Raw genomic sequence first — 18,736 nt, 5'->3', positions numbered from 1 at the left:
TAAGAGATTCTAAGATTTTTTCACTGGACAGCGACAAGTTGAAGATTTGAGTAGGAGGAAATTCATGTGTACATTTTCAAGCCAAGATACATTAAATACCACCAACATGTTTATTACAAAACTATTACAGAGAAAATTACAAACAACTGAATAAGTCTTTTGGAGGACACACACCTAAAGAATTTAGTACAAATACGACGAAGATGTTGGACTACATGAGTCTTAGAAATGCTTATTAGAGAGACTACAAGAGATGGACTTAACGAGCACTTGTGACGACTCTGATTTTTCTTGGACCAAACTTTTCTGTAAACCATTCTTGATTGTGTGAAGTGAAGATATGTCCCATAACCAATCCACAGAATAAACCAGGTCCAAAGGCTATTGCAGCTGCAATCCAGCTGAACATTTTTTCCTCTGCCTCTGACAATTCCTCGGATTGATGTGATGTAGGACTACTGGGGAAATGGCTTTCTTGACAGATTTCTTCGAAACCGTAGAGTCCAGGGTTATCCAAGAATGAAGAACACTTCTGTCTTTGAAATTGTGTGCTTCGTGGAACTGGACCTTGGAGAAAGTTATGGGAGAAGTTCATGTATGATAGAAATGAGAGGTTGCCAAGATCTTGAGGGATTTGACCTGACAGCTTATTACTGGAGAGGTCCAATGTCTCGAGATTTGTCAGATTTGCCAGGGCTTGCGGGATACCACCTGTGAATGCATTTCCCGACAAGTTGAGAAGACGCAATCCCTTCATAAAGGAAATAGATTCAGGTATTTTGCCATAAATTCTGTTTCCAGAAAAATCAATGGATATGAAGTCTTTTCGAATCCGCTCAAAGGTTGTCTCTACTCCTTTATTCACCATTTCCATAGATTGATACATACGAGAATAATAGCCAAAATTTTCCATGTACTCCTCCTCACTTTCTTCAGTTGACGTGGTCATTGCACGCCAGTTCAAAAAATAATAATGTGGAAGAGTTCCAGTGAAGTCATTGTCTGATATATCAATGACTCTCAAACTCTGAAACCCAATATACATGTGGTCATGATACAACGGCCCGTAGAACTCGTTTGATCTGAGGATGAGAACTTGTAATGATGGTAGAGATCCCAACCACGATGGAAACCTGTCCTTGATTAGGTTGCCTTCCACGTTCACAAATCGCAAATATTTGCAATTGATCAATGACTTTGGAAACTTCCCTTCTAGATTGTTGTGACTAACGTCCAATGATACTAACTTGGTAGCATTGACAAACACATCTGGAATAGTTCCTTCGAATTTGTTGTTCTCCAGAAATAGCTCTCTTAAAGAAACATGGAAGTGAAGTTATTCAAGCGGATGACAAAATAGGAAAGCTTCGTTAAATTAGTGACTGAAATCGGAATATTACCACATAACTTGTTATCGGCAAGCCAAATGATTCTTAGTTCCTTGAGGTTTCCGATTGAAATCGGAATCTCACCTACCAATTGATTATCAGGAAGCTCAACTAGAGTGAGATGAGAAAGGTTTCCTAGTGAAGAAGGAATCTCTCCTCTGAGACGATTATACTTAAGCTTAAGATATCTTAGTTGGTTTAGATTACCGATTGAAATCGGAATCTCACCTACCAATTGATTAAAAGAAAGGTCAACTTGAGTGAGACGAGAAAGGTTTCCTAGTGACGAAGGAATCTCTCCTTGGAGATTGCAAACACGAAGGCTTAAATCACGAAGATATTGGAGTTTGAAAAGGCTACTGTTGGTTTTCAGAGAGCCTTTAAGAGATTTACCAGAAAGGTCGAGTGATATAACCTGGCCAGATTGATCATCGCACTTGACTCCCTCCCAAAAACAACAATCACTGCTTTTGTTCCACGAACTTGGAAAAGACTCGGCAGTAGGAAACTCGTTTCTGAATTCCAAAAGAGCATCCCTCTGGTCGTGGCGGCAAAAGTGGAGCCTAGGAGAAGCAAGAGTACTGTGGATTAGGAATGAGAAATAGATGGTAATAATACAAAGATGGTTTCGAATCATCATTTCTCTTTTTGAGTTTGTGTTGTAAACGTAATGAGTTATGCTGTTGTATGCTTCACTGCTTCTCTAATTCTCTTATAGAAGGAAGTTATAACGTACTGACTTGGTTAGTCTTGCGTCAACTCGTCGTTGATTGGCCAAGTCTTCGTCAATGGAAAATGTTCTTGTCTCTTTCTCCACATCCACATAAACCCAAATATCACTTTAAGTTCTGTACATCTTTTTTCTTTCTTTTTCTAAATTCAAAAAAAAAAAAAAAAAGATTCATGCATTCATTAAAGATTTCATCAAGTCCTCAAAAACCCATTCTAAAGATTCATGTATATGTTTTGTTAAACCCAAAACACATGTTTCGAGGAGTTATGAGCAATGAATCCCTTCTAAGTATACTTTAACTACAGTCTAGACATCATGCAAACTTTGGAAACTCTTAGAAGGCTACTAAACCAAATACAACCGAATAAATTGTGCCACTTTCCACATAGTCACATAGACCCTATGGACCATCAATGTTCACCAAAATCTTGCTTATAGTTTAATTTGTAACCATGTGATTTTGAAATACAACCATTACATCGGTCAGATAATTAGCCATACCAAAATTATGCACTGACTATATATTTATACTTCTTTTTTGACATATGTTTACACTTTATTTTCTGAGTATTTTACATAATATATGAAAATGAGAATATTAGAAAGAATGGAAAAGCGTGAGTAATATTATAAGGGAGAGGTTTAAATTACATAATTGGCTTAGGTTTTTAGATAAAAATAGGTTTAGGCTTAGACTTAGATTTGATAATTTTTGAAGAAATGTCTCAGAACCAATCCACAGAATACGCAGGTCCATATGATTGACGTGTGGGACGGAGAAGCAAGGGTGTTGAGGAAGTGTGAAAAGAAACAGGTTGTAATACGCGTGGATAGTTAATTGTATACAAGAGAAGGAAGACTTTTCAAGCGCAAGTTTAAGATTTGATTAGGAAGAAGTTCCCGTATAACAATTTCAAATCAAAATGTTGATTGAATACCACCAAATTCATTTATTACAACAAAATTAAATAGGAAACTACAACAACAAACAAACAAAGAAAAACACAAAAGTCTTTTGAAGAACATATGGCAAATTCAGTACAAATACAAACAAGACTTTGGACAACATAAGCTTCACAAATGCTTACTAGAGAGAGTACAAGAGATGAGAATCAAACAAGCAGTAACTGTGACTCAGAGTTTTCTTCGACCAAACGTTTCAGTGAAACCACTCATGATTATGTGAAGTGAATATGTAACCGATCACCAAACCAAAGAATACGCCAGGTCCGTAGGCTATTGCAGCAGCTATCCAGTTGAACACTGGTTCTTCCGACTCTGACAATTCCTCGTTTGCTTGTGATGTAGGATTCGGATAATGGGGTTCTCCACAGATTTCTTCGAGACCGTAGAGTCCAGGGTTGTCCGAGAATGAAGAACATTTTTGCCTTTGGAATTGCGTGCCCCGTGGCACTGGTCCTTGGAGAAGGTTGTGGGAGAAGTTCATGTATGACAGAAACGAGAGCTTACCAAGATCTTGAGGGATTTGACCTGAAAGCTTATTACTCGAGAGGTCCAACGTCTCGAGATTAGTCAGATTTTCCAAAGATTGTGGGATGTCACTTGTGAATGCGTTGTTTGACAAGTTGAGAAGATGCAATTCCTTCAAGAAGCCAATAAATTCAGGGATTTTGCCATAAAATCTGTTTCCAGAGAAATCGATGGCTCTAAAGTCTTCTCGGATTCCCTCAAACCTGGTCTCTACTCCTTTATTCACCATTTCCATTGAATTACGATAGATCGTAGAATCATTCAAGGCATTTTTCATGTATCCATATCCTCCTGATGACTTGTTTGTTTCATTCCATTTGGAAAAATAGTGAGGTGGGAGAGTTCCTCCAGCTGGTTGTGACTAAAGTCTAACGATAGTAACTTGGAAGCATTTGCAAATACATATCTGGAATAACTCCGCTGAAACTGTTGTTACTTCAACACCAAGACTTCAATAAAAACAACAAAATTTCTCAAAAACATCGAGGAATCGAGCCGATGGGGAAATGGTCCTTGGAATGAATTCGAACTCAGATCCAAACTCATAATCATTGTTTATTTTGAAGAGTTCCCAAAAGTTTCGAAAGAATTGTGAGAAAGAGTCAAGTTACTCAATCCCCAAACGAACCTGGTACTTCACCTTTCAAGTTGTTGTTTGAAAGCTGTAAATCCGTGAGGTTGACTAACTTTGATATAGATCTAGGGATTGATCCAGTGAAATTGTTGTGGCTAAGATCTCATTTACATATTGGACCTGTGACCCTAAAATTTAATGTATATCAGAAGATCTGTAGACCTGTGACACTCTTGTGAGAACTGCAAATGAAAGTATATATTCAAATACAACTAAAAGACCTATTACAAAAACATTAAACAGAACATTGCTTCAGAGATTAATAAAACAAACAAGTCTTTTTGGATAAAACACCTTTGCTTCACAGATTCATAGAGCGACTGCAAGAGATGAGATTAATGATCCCTTCTGGTGACTCTGATTTTTCTTCGACCAAACCTTTCTGCGAACCACTCATGATAGCCTGAAGTAAAGATATAATATCCGATCACAAATCCGCAGAACACACCTGGTCCGTAGGCTATAGCAGCTGCTACCCAGTTGAACATCGGTTCTTCCGACTCCGACACTTCCTCTGGTTGATGTGACGTAGGACCCAGCACATTGGGTTTTCTGCAGATATCTTCGAGACCCAAGAGTTCAGGGTTGTCCATGAATGAAGAACAGTTCTGGCTTTGAAACTGTGTGCCTCGTGGCACTGAACCTTGGAGATGGTTATGGGAGAAGTTCATGTACGATAGAAAGGAGAGTTTACCAAGATCTTGAGGGATTTCACCTGATAACTTATTACATGACAGGTCTAACGTCTCGAGCTTTGTTAGCTTTGCCAAGGATCGTGGGATCACGCCTGTGAAGGCGTTACCTGACAAGTTGAGAATACGCAGTTCCTTCAAAGAGCACAAAGATTCGGGGATTTTGCCGTGGATTCTGTTTTCAGAAAAATCAATGGCTCGGAAGTCTTGTCGGATCCGCTCAAAGCTCATCTCTACTCCTTTGATCACCATTTCCACAGACTCATAATTATGAGGAAAAGAAGGATAAATAATAGAAGTTGGTTCCATGTACGGGACGTCATCTTCTTCCCTCATTTTCGTCATTCCATGCCAGCTGGAAAAATAGCCGGGTGGGAGAGCTCCAGTGAAGTTATTATGTGAAATATCGACGACTCTTAAACTCTTAAACCCAGAGGACATATGGCGATGATGATGACGATACAACGGCCCGAAGAACTTGTTGAATCGGAGGCTGAGAACATGTAATGACGGCAAAGATCCCAGCCAATGTGGAAATTTGTCCTTGAATCTGTTGCTTCCCACATTCACATGTTGAAGAGCTTTGCAGTGGATCAAGGACTTTGGGAAGTTTCCTTCTAGAAGGTTGGCACTAACGTCGAGTGATTCTAACCTGGTAGCACCAGCAAATATATCTGGAAGAGTTCCACTGAAGTTGTTGTTCCCAAGAGTTAACTCTATAAGAGTAGCAGTGAAGTTTTTTAAACATGGAGGGATGGAGCCGCTGAAGAGGTTGTTGGACAAATCTAAATACTCTAACCGGGAAAACTTGCAGAGCCAGTGGGGAAATGGTCCTCGGAATGAATTCGAATTCAGATCCAACCGATCCATATGATCAGTTTCTGTTTCTTGTGAAACGTTTTCAAAACTGCTGAAATAGTTGTGAGAAAGCACCACTGTCGACGGCCGCCGATTCCACAAGCAAGCTGGTACTTCACCTTCCAACTTGTTTTTCGCAAAATTAAGATGACCGAGTTTGGTTAAATTTGATATAAATCTAGGGATTGGTCCACTGAAACTGTTTTGGGAAAGATCTAGGTTTTCAAGGTTGAGAAATTTAGTTATGGATTCTGGGATTGGGCCGTCGAATTTGTTACTAGCAAGGACAAGATCACCTAGGTTGACCAATGGGGAAGATGTGTTCTCGAAATCTATAGGTCCCGTGAATTGGTTTCTTCCTAAATAAACTATAAGTAAGGAGGAAATGGTGAACAAGGATTTAGGGAAAGGCCCGGAAAATGAGTTTTCACTGATATCGAACCACTCCAAACGGTACAGTCCACTCATGTCGGATGGAAGCGTGGATGTGAAGTTATTAGAGTGGAGGAAAATATGGGTAAGCTTCGTTAAATTGGCGAATAAACTAGAAAACCTGCCACTTAAGCTGTTTTTCCCAAGGGACACGATTCTCAGTTCGGTTAGGTGTCCGATGGAAGCTGGAACTTCGCCTACCAGGTGATTGATACTGAGTCCAAGAGTCTCCAGACGAGAAAGATTTCCTAGTGAAGAAGGAATCTTTCCTTGGAGATTGCAATAATTAAGGCTTAAATCACGAAGATATTGGAGTTTGAAGAGGCTACTGTTTGGTTTTATAGAGCCGTTAAGATATTTATAAGAAAGGTCGAGTGATATAACCTGGCCAGATTTATTATGGCACTCGACTCCCTCCCAAAAACAACAATCGCTGCTTTTGTTCCAAGAACTTGGAAAAGACTTATCAGTAGGAAACTCGTGAATGAATTCCAAAAGAGCATCCCTCTGGTCGTGGCGGCAAAAGTGGAGCGTAGGAGAGGCAAGACTGTGGATTAAAATAGAGACAAAGATGGTAATAATGCTAGGAAAGCAATAACAGTGGTTTCGAATCATCATCTCTCTTTTTTAGTTTGTGTTGTAAAAGTAATGAGTTATGCTGTTGTATGCTTCACTGGTTCTCTAATTCTCTTTAAGAAGGAAGTTATAACCTAGTGACTTGGTTAGTCTTGCGTCAAGTCGACATTGATTGGCCAAGTCTTCATCTTTTTTTTCTTCGTTTTTTTAATCAAAGTTTTTGGTTCTTTGTAAGAAGAAGGATTGCATGAGAAACTCTAGTCTCTAGTGGGTCTGTCACTTGGCAAGTCTTGCGTCAACTTGTCGGTTTGAGTTTGACTTTTTAAGGGTGTAGCCCGTGACGAATAAAAAGAATATATAAAATGGTATAAATTATTATTATTTTTTTTTTGTCATCGACAAACAGACTCATATAGATTCTGCGAACCAAACTGGTAACTCCGCAATCCATGTGAACGACGAAAGACGATTGTTTTCTGACACATCGTGCTAGACTATCTGCCTTTTGATTTTCTGTCCGGGGTACATGAATGATCGTTGAGCTAGTAAAATATGTCTTCAGTAGCTTTATGTCGTGCAGGTAACTCTCAAACGCCGGCCATTCCTCTGGGTATAAATTATTATTTCTGGAATTTAATGGCATTTCACTTATTTCAAAAAAAATTTAATTTATAATAATTTTTCAAATGAAAGTTAATTTTGTTTGCAATAATATGAAATATTATAAAATGGCAAAAAACACAATCGCGGATAAACTTGCATGAAGTGTTCGAAATTTTCCTTCGGTTGTATGCTATGTTGGCACTTCGATTCTAATTTGGATTCCCGAATTGGTTTTGATCATAGTATAAGTTTTTTACTATTCATTTGTCGTCAAAAAATTGATGAAATGAAATGAAATACTCGTTCTATTTTTAGTTGTAATTGGAGACAATTTTTGGAATGCACAAAATTAAATATTAAAAAAGAATATTCTAAAAAATATATTCCAGTTGCACTCTAAGTCTCCTCCCTCTGTCGATGATTTTATCGTTGGCTATATGAATAATAAAAACGAAATCAAATAAACATATTATTGGAGTCTACTAGAACACCTCCATTATTGTCTCATGCAAACCCTTTACCTTTTACGGGGAAAATGTATAATAATACGATATTCGAGTTCTATTAGTGACATCAAATGATCACAGTTGCTAAGTTGTAACACATTTATTCTTTCATCACGCGTCTGCCTGACACCTTAGTAGATATATTTATATACCCACAATATTGCGTCATTTCATAAATACAAAGTTTGCTTTATATTTTTTTTATTGTCGGCAACTCTCCATTGTATTTACAAAATGTCACGAACTTATATGTCGGTAAGTTGACGTGAGCGACCCTAGAAGTTAATGTGTATCATCACTATTTGTATCAGTGGCGGAAAATTGCTCCTTCAAAACTCCTGTCAGAATCAGAGGATCTGTATTTTATAGCACTCTTTTGTGAGATTGGAAATGAAAGCCCCGCACTACTAATTATACATATAAACCATTACGGTTTAATACAAGTGAAACACGAGTGGATGGGTGATATCTGTGTATAAGAGAAGGGAAGACTTTTCACTAGGCTACCGCAAATTTAAGATATGACCCCAGAGGAAGTTCCCGTATTACATTTTCAAAAGATACATATTTTGAATATCACTAAATAGTGTTACAAACATTAAATAGAAAATTACAAACAAACACAAACAACTCTTTTGGAGGCCACACCTACAAATTTCAGCACACATACAAATAAAACATTGGACAGTATATATATGCCTTAGAAATGCTTATTAGATTATTGCAACTGATGGGCTTAACGAACGGTTGGGGTGACTTTGAGTTTTCTTGGGCCAAACTTTTATGTGAACCATTCTTGATTGTGTGAAGTAAGGATATGTCCCGTCACCAATCCACAGAATAAACCAGGTCCATAGGCTATTGCAGCTGCAATCCAGCTGAACACTTGTTCCTCTGCCTCTGACAATTCCTCAGATTGATGTGATGTAGGACTACTGGGGACATGGCTTTCTTGACAGATTTCTTCGAGGCCGTAGAGTCCAGGATTGTCCAGGAACGAAGAGCATTTTTGCCTTTGGAATTGTGTGCCTCGTGGAACTGGCCCTTCGAGAAAGTTATGGGAGAAGTTCATGTATGATAGAAATGAGAGGTTACCAAGATCTTGAGGGATTTGACCTGACAGCTTATTACTGGAGAGGTCCAATGTCTCAAGATTTTTCAAATTTGACATGCATCGTGGGATATCATTTCTGAATTTGTTGTTTGACAAATTGAGAAGTCGTAGTTCCTTTAAGCAGCTAATGGATTCAGGAATTTCACCAGAAATTCTATTTCCAGAAAAATTAATGGCTCTGAAGTTTTTTAGGATCCGCTCAAAATTCATGTCAACTCCTTTATTCACCATTTCCATCGAGTGATAAACAGATTCATAATAAATAGTATGATAAGTGTTCCAAGGTGTTGTATAACCAATGCTGGCAAAATAGTACTGGTCTATTTCTTCGCTTGATGTGGTCATTTCACGCCAGTTGGAAAAATAGTGAGATGGGAGAGTTCCAGTGAATTCGTTGTGCGAAACATCAATAACCTTTAAACTCTGAAACCCAATGGACATGTGGGGATGATACAACGGCCCATAGAACTCGTTTGATCTGAGGATGAGAACATTTAGTGATGGCAAAGATCCCAACCAAAACGGAAACTCGTCTTTGATTTTGTTGTTTTCCACATTCACAATTTGCAAGGCTTTGCAAATGATCAAGGACTTTGGAAAACTTCCCTCTAGATGGTTGCGACTAACATCGAGTGATTGTAACTCGGTAGCATCGGCAAATATATCTGGAATAATTCCACTGAAACTGTTGTTACGAAGAATAAGGTCTATAAGAGAAACAGTAGAATTCCTTAAGCACGGGGGAATCGACCCATTGAAGAGATTGTTAGACAAATCTAATAAGCTTAGCTTTTTGAGCTTGCATATCCAATGGGGGAATGGTCCTTGGAATGAATTTGAACTCAAATCCAACATTTGAATAAGTGGGTCTTTCGAAGAGTTTGCAAAACTGCTGAAATAATTGTGAGAAAGTGTCACAGCTATCAATCTCCATAAGAAACCTGGTACTCGACCTTTCAACATGTTGTTGGAAAGATGCAAATCTGTGAGGTTGGCTAACTTTGATAGAGATCTAGGGATTGACCCACTGAAATTATTGTGGTTAAGATATATTTGGCTGAGGTGCAGAAATTTTGATATGGATTCCGGGATTGGGCCATCGAATCTATTATTGGCAAGGTTTAGAAACTGAAGCTTAGATGATAGTGAAGATGTATTTGGAAATTCAAAAGGTCCTGTGAACTGATTTCGTCCCAAATCAACAGACTCTAACAAAGGATTCAAGAACAAGGACTTAGGAAAAGGTCCAAAAAATGAGTTTTCATTGATATTGAAATACTCCAAATTGATGAATTCACTCATGTTTACTGGAAGCGTGGATGTGAAGTTATTAAAGTTGAGGCCCAAAAAGGAAAGCTTCGTTAAATTGGCGAAAATAATAGGAAAATTGCCACTTAACTTGTTGCCACCAAGGGACAAGACCCTTAGCTCGTTTAAATTTCCTACGGAAACTGGAACTTCACCTACCAAATGATTATCCCAAAGATCAAGTTCGACGAGACGAGAAAGGTTTCCTAGCGAAGAAGGAATCTCTCCTCGAAGATTACAATCCATGAGGTTTAGGTGACGAAGAGATCGGAGTCTAAAGAGACTATTATTAGTTTTTAAAGAGCTGTTGAGAAGAGTGTAAGAAAGGTCGAGTGATATCACCTGTCCAGATCTATGATTGCATGTGACACCTTCCCAAAAACAGCAATCACTGCTCTTATTCCATGTGTAACTCTCACCAGTTGGAAACTCGGCTATGAATTCCAAAAGAGCATCCCTCTGGTTCTGCTTGCAAAAGTGGTGCGGAGGAGAAGCAAGAGTGTGAAATAGGAGGGTGAAAAAGATGGTAATAAAGCAATAACAGTGGCTTCGAACCATCATCGTATCTCTTTGTTTCTGAGTTTCTGTTGTAAGTAATGTGTTATGTTGTATGCTCCTCCACTCGCTCTCTTAAGAAGATACTCCTTAGTGGGAATGTACTTAGAAAGTCTTACGTCAACTCTTCAGTGGATTCGATTGACTTCTCGAAGTCTTCAGCTCCCTCTTGTCAATGAAATGAGGTAATTGACCGACCTCAAAAACTTCCACACAAAACCATTATTAACAAAACGATCAACTTCAGTTTTCCTTCAGTCCTTTAAACAACCGGTTTGTGTTTTATGTAAACCATTCAAAGAGAAACTCAAAAACAAATGCACCATCAAGAGTCAAATCAATAAAGAATCACAAACTTTGCATTCTTTCTACCATTTATTTATCCAATTTGTTCTTCACAAATCCATACACTATGTCCATCTGAAAATCGTATGGTAATTTGTCTCACGAGTCAAGCAAGAGACGAGACTACGCGTTGTTGGTTTCCAAACTGATTCTTTGTTGATTTGACTTTTGAAAACCCATTATTATGAACTACCCAGTAGGCATCACATTCTATTTTTCTAACGGAAATCAATAAGCACAGACAGATTACAAAAAAATAACTACAAAATTAATTTATCTTTGCTTATCGTATAAACTTTATAATTTGTCTTGGGAAGAAGGTAACACCTTTGAGCAAGTATAAAATCATGGGTGTTAGAAAACCAATGAAAAATCTCCGTGTTGTATCACTGGGTACGTAGGGCCATAGGGGGAAGATTGAGTATGTGTGAGGGAAAAAAGTTGTTGCTTAGTTTCAAAATCTCATCTTCCATTAGTCTCATGCAACCCCTTTATCTTTTACGTGAGGAAAATGTATAAGTATAACAATATAGAATTCGAATCCTATTAGTGACAACGAATGATTACAATTACTAATAACACATTACTCTTTCATCACGCGTCTCTGCATAAACCGTGGTAAAGAGATCATATATCCCCATAACAATAATCATTGTAACAACATCGAGCAGACACCTTGTCCCCTTTTTATTCGCTTTTGTTATTACACAAACACTCCCAGGAAAAAAGAGGGAAGGTCGATGAATAAATTAATTAACATGCATAAAAAGAGGAACTTAAGGTATCAATTTCGTCTCCATTACACTAAACATTCTTTTGATTAAGTCCCAAGACTCGGCGCCGTTATCTTGGCGCCATTCACGCTTCCTTCTTATCTTAATTTTGTCTCCTCCCTTTAAGCTCTAACCTAATTTAACTATAAACTACCTAACTATACCCTAAAAGCAACATATGAACATAATATCTCCCTAATATCCAAGTATCCTCATTTTTAACGGCACAGGAAATCAAACTAACGATATGATTATTAAGACGTAAGTAAGCATCAAAATAAATATATTGATGTAATATTTTCCCAATAAGTAATGTGTATCTAAAATACTTTTTATTTCATAAATGAAGTAAGACTTCCATATATTTTCTGAAGTTGTTTTATTTTTCTAAACTGCTTGATATATCTGTTATAATTTCATTATAGAAAAATAAGACAACTTCAGAAAATAGTATAAATTACCTACCCTAAAATCAACATATGAACATACACTGTGACTTCCATCTGTTTTTCTAAACTGCTTGATATATATGGTTTGAATTTTTGAGGAGAATCTTCATTCCAAAGGAAAGTTGAATTATTATATGGTTTGGATTTCGCTTTTATATGATCCATATGGTCTAAAACCTCTTTAATAATTCAAAAAAAAAAATATTTCAAGCAGATTAGGAATGCATTATATTTATATCACAAATCTCTCTTTTTTTTTTTTTTTCTATGTGGCACAATGGCCTAGTAGTTCCTCTTAATAGAGGCAGTTGCAGGGTTCGAACCCCGCTTGGTGAGATGGCAGCAGAGGTGGTGCGACCACTGACCCACTTGCTCCTCTCATATCACAAATCTCTCTAAATTTCACATCGTACGTCTTATAAAACAATTCTACTTTTGAATTTGGCTTTTGACCATCACAGTTTACGTTTAGGCAGACGCAAAGTCGTAACGTGCGTTTATATTTCCGTCATTCATGTACCAGGTTTTAAACAAATACTACTACTTCTTCGGAAACAGGAGACCACTAAGACATTCTTAATTCATACTAATGGCAAACCTAGTTTTATTCCATTTTCTGTCATAAAATTCTCTATTTTTCAACACTTCATGAAAAGATTCAACGGACATAAAAAGAGGAATTTAAATGGATAAACAAAATGTAATCAGTAGAGACAGTTAAAGAAAAAGGGGATTCGGTCGGATAAATTAAGCATTTAACCAGAAAAAGATGTTAGATTGGAGAAATTAAGGTTAATTAAGGCCACTTTCTCCCAAAAAGCCGTATTCATCGCTTCCATCAGCGCCGGATCAAATCCCTCTCTCTCACACTTTCCCTGTATATAAATATGTGGACCTTCACATCATAGATTCGTACCTCAAAACTCATAAAGTAATCAACTTCTCCGTCTCTGGACAATGACTTCTCTGTTCTTCTTAGTTCTCCTTTCCTCGCCTCTTCTCACGAGAAATGTTGAAGCTAATCCAAATTACAGAGAAGCTCTCTCCAAGTCATTGCTCTTCTTCCAAGGTCAGCGATCTGGTCGCCTCCCTAGAGACCAACAAGTCTCATGGAGGGCTAGCTCCGGCCTATCTGATGGTTCAACCGCTCATGTACACCCTAAAACCGTTATACATGTTATAGCATTGTCAGTAACAATTGATAACTAAGCTATGTGAATATTGCAGGTGGACTTAACTGGTGGGTATTACGACGCGGGAGACAACATCAAGTTCAATTTCCCAATGGCGTTTACAACCACCATGCTTTCATGGAGCACGCTTGAGTACGGTAAGCGGATGGGTCCTGAGCTCAAAAACGCACGTGAGAGCATCCGTTGGGGAACAGATTATCTCCTGAAATGTGCTAGAGCCACTCCGGGGAAGCTCTATGTCGGGGTAGGAGATCCTAACGTTGATCACAAATGCTGGGAACGGCCTGAGGACATGGACACGCCTCGTACAGTCTACTCTGTTTCCTCTTCCAACCCTGGCTCTGACGTAGCAGCTGAAACCGCAGCAGCTCTGGCCGCAGCTTCTATGGTTTTCAGGAAAGCCGATCCTAAGTACTCGCGTTTGCTTCTGGCGACAGCTAAGAACGTGATGCAGTTCGCCATTCAGTACAGAGGCGCTTACAGTGATTCCCTCTCTTCATCTGTCTGTCCTTTCTACTGCTCTTACTCTGGTTACAAGGTCTGCTTCTCTTATCCCCTCAAACTCCTTTACTTGCTACATTGGATCCTCATACTAAACTGTGAAATTTATGATGACAGGACGAGCTGATGTGGGGTGCGGCCTGGCTACTGAGAGCAACCAACAACCCGTACTACGAAAACTTAATAAAATCTCTAGGAGGTGGAGATCAGCCTGACATCTTCAGCTGGGACAACAAATACGCTGGCGCCTATGTTCTCCTTTCACGGGTGCGCCTAACTGTTCAAATTCTCACTATTAGCCTCATCAACTCACAATTACTTTTCTTGGCAGAGAGCATTGCTGAACAAAGACAGCAACTTTGAACAGTACAAACAAGCAGCTGAGAATTTCATGTGCAAGATCCTCCCAAACTCTCCCTCCTCCTCTACTCAATACACTCAAGGTAAAGCAAAGCTAAGTCATAATCACTAATCCTAATCAATCTAACTCTCTAAAACGTTATCAACAGGGGGACTAATGTACAAGCTACCTCAGAGCAATCTCCAATACGTAACAGCCATCACATTCCTCCTCACAACCTACGCCAAATACATGAAATCCACAAAACACACATTCACCTGCGGAAACTCCGTCATCGTCCCCGACGCGTTGATCAGCGTATCGAAGCAACAGGTCGATTACATACTCGGAGAGAATCCGATCAAGATGTCGTACATGGTCGGATTCGGACGCAGCTTCCCCAAGAGGATCCACCACAGAGCGTCGTCTCTCCCTTCGCACGCGCTTCTCTCGAAACCTTTGGGATGCAACGGCGGGTTTCAATCGTTCTACAGTCAGAACCCTAACCCTAACGTTCTCACGGGAGCGATCGTTGGAGGGCCGAATCAGAGCGACGGGTATCCGGATCAGAGGGATGATTATAGTCACTCGGAGCCGGCGACTTACATCAACGCGGCGTTCGTTGGGCCGTTGGCGTACTTCGCCGCCGGTAGATCGGCTTGAAAATCGAATCCGCCACGTCACTTTCTCCGATGTGTAGTTCCTTTGTTTGGGGAAAATGGTTAGTTAGATCCGTTGGCACAAGCCTAACGTGAAACTCTGCAAGGGACAAGTAATTTAAAATGAAAAACTCTTAATGGGCTAAGACCCAAATATGATATATTAATGGGCCAGGAAGAAATTCTACTCGTGGTCTTGTGATTATTGGTTTGGAGTATATTTATATCTATTCTATTAAAAGGGAAGCAGTCTTGATAAATCTACTTATAAAAGTTGTTTGGACTTTTTCATTAAAAATTTAATATGTTTTTTATATTGTTTTAACTAAATCAAAAATATATAATTTGTTACATTAGAATCTTTTTTTCAATAGATAGATTTTAGTCACATATATAGTGGGTCCCTTATTAACCTAGATCGACAACAACTCTCTTTTATGTTATAACTATATCATAATTAAGTTTCAAATTAATAACCTATCATAATTCATCACCCACATATAAACAAAAAAATATGTTAACCTTATTACTCATAATCTTTGGAAAACCCATAGAACAACCACATGAACAAAAAGCATAGAATAATTATTGACCGTATTTGAAACAACTGGACGTTGTTCACTTATGATGGCACCCTATCATATGAATAAATATGTATTTCAATATATGCATGATTCATTAAGTATTTTCTTAAACGCTTCAACATATTTTTATGATATATTTTCTTGAACAATATTATATCACACAAATTTCTTTTTATTATCTATATTATTAAAATATGATCATCCTAAAAAGTTACTTACAAAAATATTGCACCTACTCATTAATTATATTATTATTTTTCTGTAACTATAAAATACTTTAAATAAACTCATTTTTTTCTCAATACTATTGAAACTGAATATAAGAACCACATTTATAATAGAGGGATACACTATGAATTTGGAAATGGGTCCCTTTCCATCTTATCATGTAATTTTTTTGAGAATTTTTTATAATGTAATTTTTAAAAAATCTTAGTGTCATTCGATATATTCAATTTTAAGTACTATTAAAAAGTACGCAAAAAGTTTAAATCAACATTTTTAAAAATGTCATAAGATTTATATAATATTTTATTGGATCAATCAGTATGATATGGCGGGTTAATGATGAGTTTTTACCAAGTTTTATCAAGTTTTTACATATTGAGTTTTAACTTAATCCAGATCGGATTATATATGGATTACCGGATTTATTAATTAGACCGCGGGTTTGGACCGGGTACAAAAACATTGCTAAAACTATTAAAAACCTACAAATTCATACTATTAAAGAATCACAAATCAGATTATATACGTCACCAAAATTATCAATTCGACCGTGGGTTTGGATCAGGTACAAAAACATTGCTAAAACTATTAAAAACCTAAAAATAATCATATAACTAAATTAACCCAAAATCTGCAAAACAAATCTTATGTCTCACCAGTTCAACATATGTAACTCTTATAAAATTTATATAAAATATAAAGATGATGTTGTAACATAAGAGTGTGCATAATAATATACATCAAATCAAAACACTAATTCATATCCATTTTAATTAAACGAAAAATCTGTACTTCCACTAATTCATATCAAATATTTTTATTAGCCAAAAAACCCGCGCTTTCGAAGCGCGGGTCAAAATCTAGTTTATATACATTAAATCTAAGCGTCAATAGCCAATGCCTCAAAATTAGCACGACGTGTAGCTTAGCTACATGAAATTAGTATTGACTTCTACATTATTGAAATTAGTTTTGGGATTTTTTTGTTTTGAAAAAGACTGATGTTTTGAAAAAGACTTCATTTTTTAAATATCTATCCCCTATATATTATTTGTGAAACATTACAACTTCTTTTTGTAGTCACGTGTCATCACTAAGATGATTCTTAGAATTATTAGAGAAATATGTTGGTCCATCTAATTATATAATAAGCTTTTTATTAAACTAACCATAAATTCATTATTAATGTTATTTATTATTTTTTTAAATAAAGATTACGGAATTGCCTAATGTGAGTAAAGTATATATGACAATTAATGATTTTGAATAATAAAGATCTGATAAAAAAAGAATGTATCTTCTATCTAATTTGTTTAATTTTAAACTGTTAAAATAATTTTTAAAAAATCACAATAACCATATTATAAAAATTTAAATTTTTCTGTATATGGTATATTTTCAATTTTAAAAAATGACTATAAATTACTAAAACTGTTAAAAGTCTTACATTCAAATTTTGCGATCCATGGCTTAAAATTTTTGTTATGACAAAATACAAATGATTACAAAATCATATAAGTAAAAGTCTAATTTAATTAATCATTAAGATTTAATATATATATGCATATATATCATTCTAAATTAAACTATAAACATATTGAATAAATAAATATTTTAGTTTCAAAATTTACTTTGAATAATTTTTTTGATAAAAGTTTTGAACTAACATTGATAATTTTTTTTAATTATCAATTACTAAAATTATTAATCCCACAATGAAAATTTTGTTATCAGTAATTTAAAGTTTTTGCTATTAAAGATACACATGATCAAAAAAACATATGAGTAGAAAGCATCATTTAATAGACATTAATATTAAAAATATACTATGTATGTTAATATCATTTAAATTTAATTACATATCCTATCAAATTTTTTAAAAAAATTGTTTGGATTAATAAATTGATTTATACGTTCGCACCAATTTAATTATATATGTAATAGTTACTAACTTTTAATTATTTAATATATATTTATTATTTCATAATATGTAAGAACATATAATACATAAAATAATTTATATATATAATGTTTATTCCGCGCGGATCTTAATCTAGTACAATATTATAACTGGAAAATAAAAAAATTATAAAAAGACTAGTGTGACTGTGTGAGGTCGGCCAAGGTGAGGTCGACGCAGCGGAATCCGCCAGGTGTCGTAAAAGAAGGGAACAATCCAAGCTGGATCTGTTAATGTCACGTAGTTACTCAATCATTAGTCAGCCTCGTGGGGCCCATCTCCGTGATTCCGACCGTCATTCTCCTTCTCTACCGTTTTCATTTGTTTCCTAATTTTCTATTCATTTCAAAATTTAGTGGACCAAGCATTTTTATACTATTTTTATTGGTTATGTACAGTGTAGCAATAACACTGTTTTTGAAAGTAAATCGTAAATCCTTTCTTGCTGATTTGAATCTGGAAGACACACGATTTTTTTAAAAGAACAATTTATTTTATGTAACCAACACACACCAATTTGCATAAGATCGATTAAAAAGAATAATTGAAAATTTGTATGTAATACTAACACACAAACGAAATAACATTTCAACACCGACATCGTTTGCACTTGAACCACACGTTGAGATGCCATATTCATAAAGAGTTTTTTTTCTTTTAATTTGTTTTTTTCAATAGTTTGAATTGAAATAATGGTGGTGCGACCAGAAAAGAAAAGCAAAAAATAGTGAATAACCTAAACCATATTCAAACTACATATATAGACGACAAAAAATGACTTAGACACAGTTTAAAAATTTAACCTACATTCTTA

The 18,736-nt window shown here is 36.4% G+C and overlaps 3 protein-coding genes and 1 pseudogene across 3 annotated transcripts; 1 reads left to right on the top strand and 3 right to left on the bottom strand.

Annotated features, from left to right (window-relative positions):
* Positions 1 to 96: 96 nt before the first annotated feature.
* LOC106402829 lies at positions 97 to 2,096 on the bottom strand (annotated as a pseudogene).
* A 2,330-nt stretch (positions 2,097 to 4,426) lies between these two features.
* On the bottom strand, positions 4,427 to 7,028 carry LOC106404859 (receptor-like protein 11). The gene has a single exon (XM_013845515.3). The coding sequence runs from the start codon at positions 6,844 to 6,846 to the stop codon at positions 4,582 to 4,584; it is 2,265 nt and encodes a 754-aa protein (XP_013700969.1). The 5' UTR covers positions 6,847 to 7,028; the 3' UTR covers positions 4,427 to 4,581.
* Positions 7,029 to 7,474: 446 nt separating this feature from the next.
* LOC106405285 (receptor-like protein 11) lies at positions 7,475 to 13,044 on the bottom strand. Its single transcript, XM_048761351.1, has one exon. It carries the CDS (start codon positions 10,894 to 10,896, stop codon positions 8,695 to 8,697), a length of 2,202 nt encoding a protein of 733 aa, XP_048617308.1. The 5' UTR covers positions 10,897 to 13,044; the 3' UTR covers positions 7,475 to 8,694.
* Positions 13,045 to 13,391: 347 nt separating this feature from the next.
* On the top strand, positions 13,392 to 15,355 carry LOC106402786 (endoglucanase 9-like). The gene is made up of 5 exons (XM_048761352.1): positions 13,392 to 13,609; positions 13,685 to 14,188; positions 14,269 to 14,418; positions 14,483 to 14,594; positions 14,661 to 15,355. The coding sequence occupies exons 1-5, from the start codon at positions 13,415 to 13,417 to the stop codon at positions 15,152 to 15,154; spliced, it is 1,455 nt and encodes a 484-aa protein (XP_048617309.1). The 5' UTR covers positions 13,392 to 13,414; the 3' UTR covers positions 15,155 to 15,355.
* Positions 15,356 to 18,736: the final 3,381 nt, after the last annotated feature.

This window comes from Brassica napus, chromosome C6 (assembly GCF_020379485.1).
Source record: "Brassica napus cultivar Da-Ae chromosome C6, Da-Ae, whole genome shotgun sequence".
Taxonomy (NCBI): domain Eukaryota; kingdom Viridiplantae; phylum Streptophyta; class Magnoliopsida; order Brassicales; family Brassicaceae; genus Brassica; species Brassica napus.
This window is presented reverse-complemented; position numbering and strand designations above follow the sequence as displayed.

Excerpts from the sequence above, each read along its gene's own strand:
- LOC106404859 (XM_013845515.3), bottom strand. The coding sequence starts at position 6,846 with ATGATGATTCGAAACCACTGTTATTGCTTTCCTAGCATTATTACCATC.
- LOC106405285 (XM_048761351.1), bottom strand. The coding sequence starts at position 10,896 with ATGATGGTTCGAAGCCACTGTTATTGCTTTATTACCATCTTTTTCACC.
- LOC106402786 (XM_048761352.1), top strand. The coding sequence starts at position 13,415 with ATGACTTCTCTGTTCTTCTTAGTTCTCCTTTCCTCGCCTCTTCTCACG. Across the intron at positions 14,419-14,482 it reads CCTATGTTCTCCTTTCACGG|AGAGCATTGCTGAACAAAGA; the intron begins GTGCGCCTAACT and ends TTTTCTTGGCAG. Across the intron at positions 14,595-14,660 it reads CTCTACTCAATACACTCAAG|GGGGACTAATGTACAAGCTA; the intron begins GTAAAGCAAAGC and ends CGTTATCAACAG.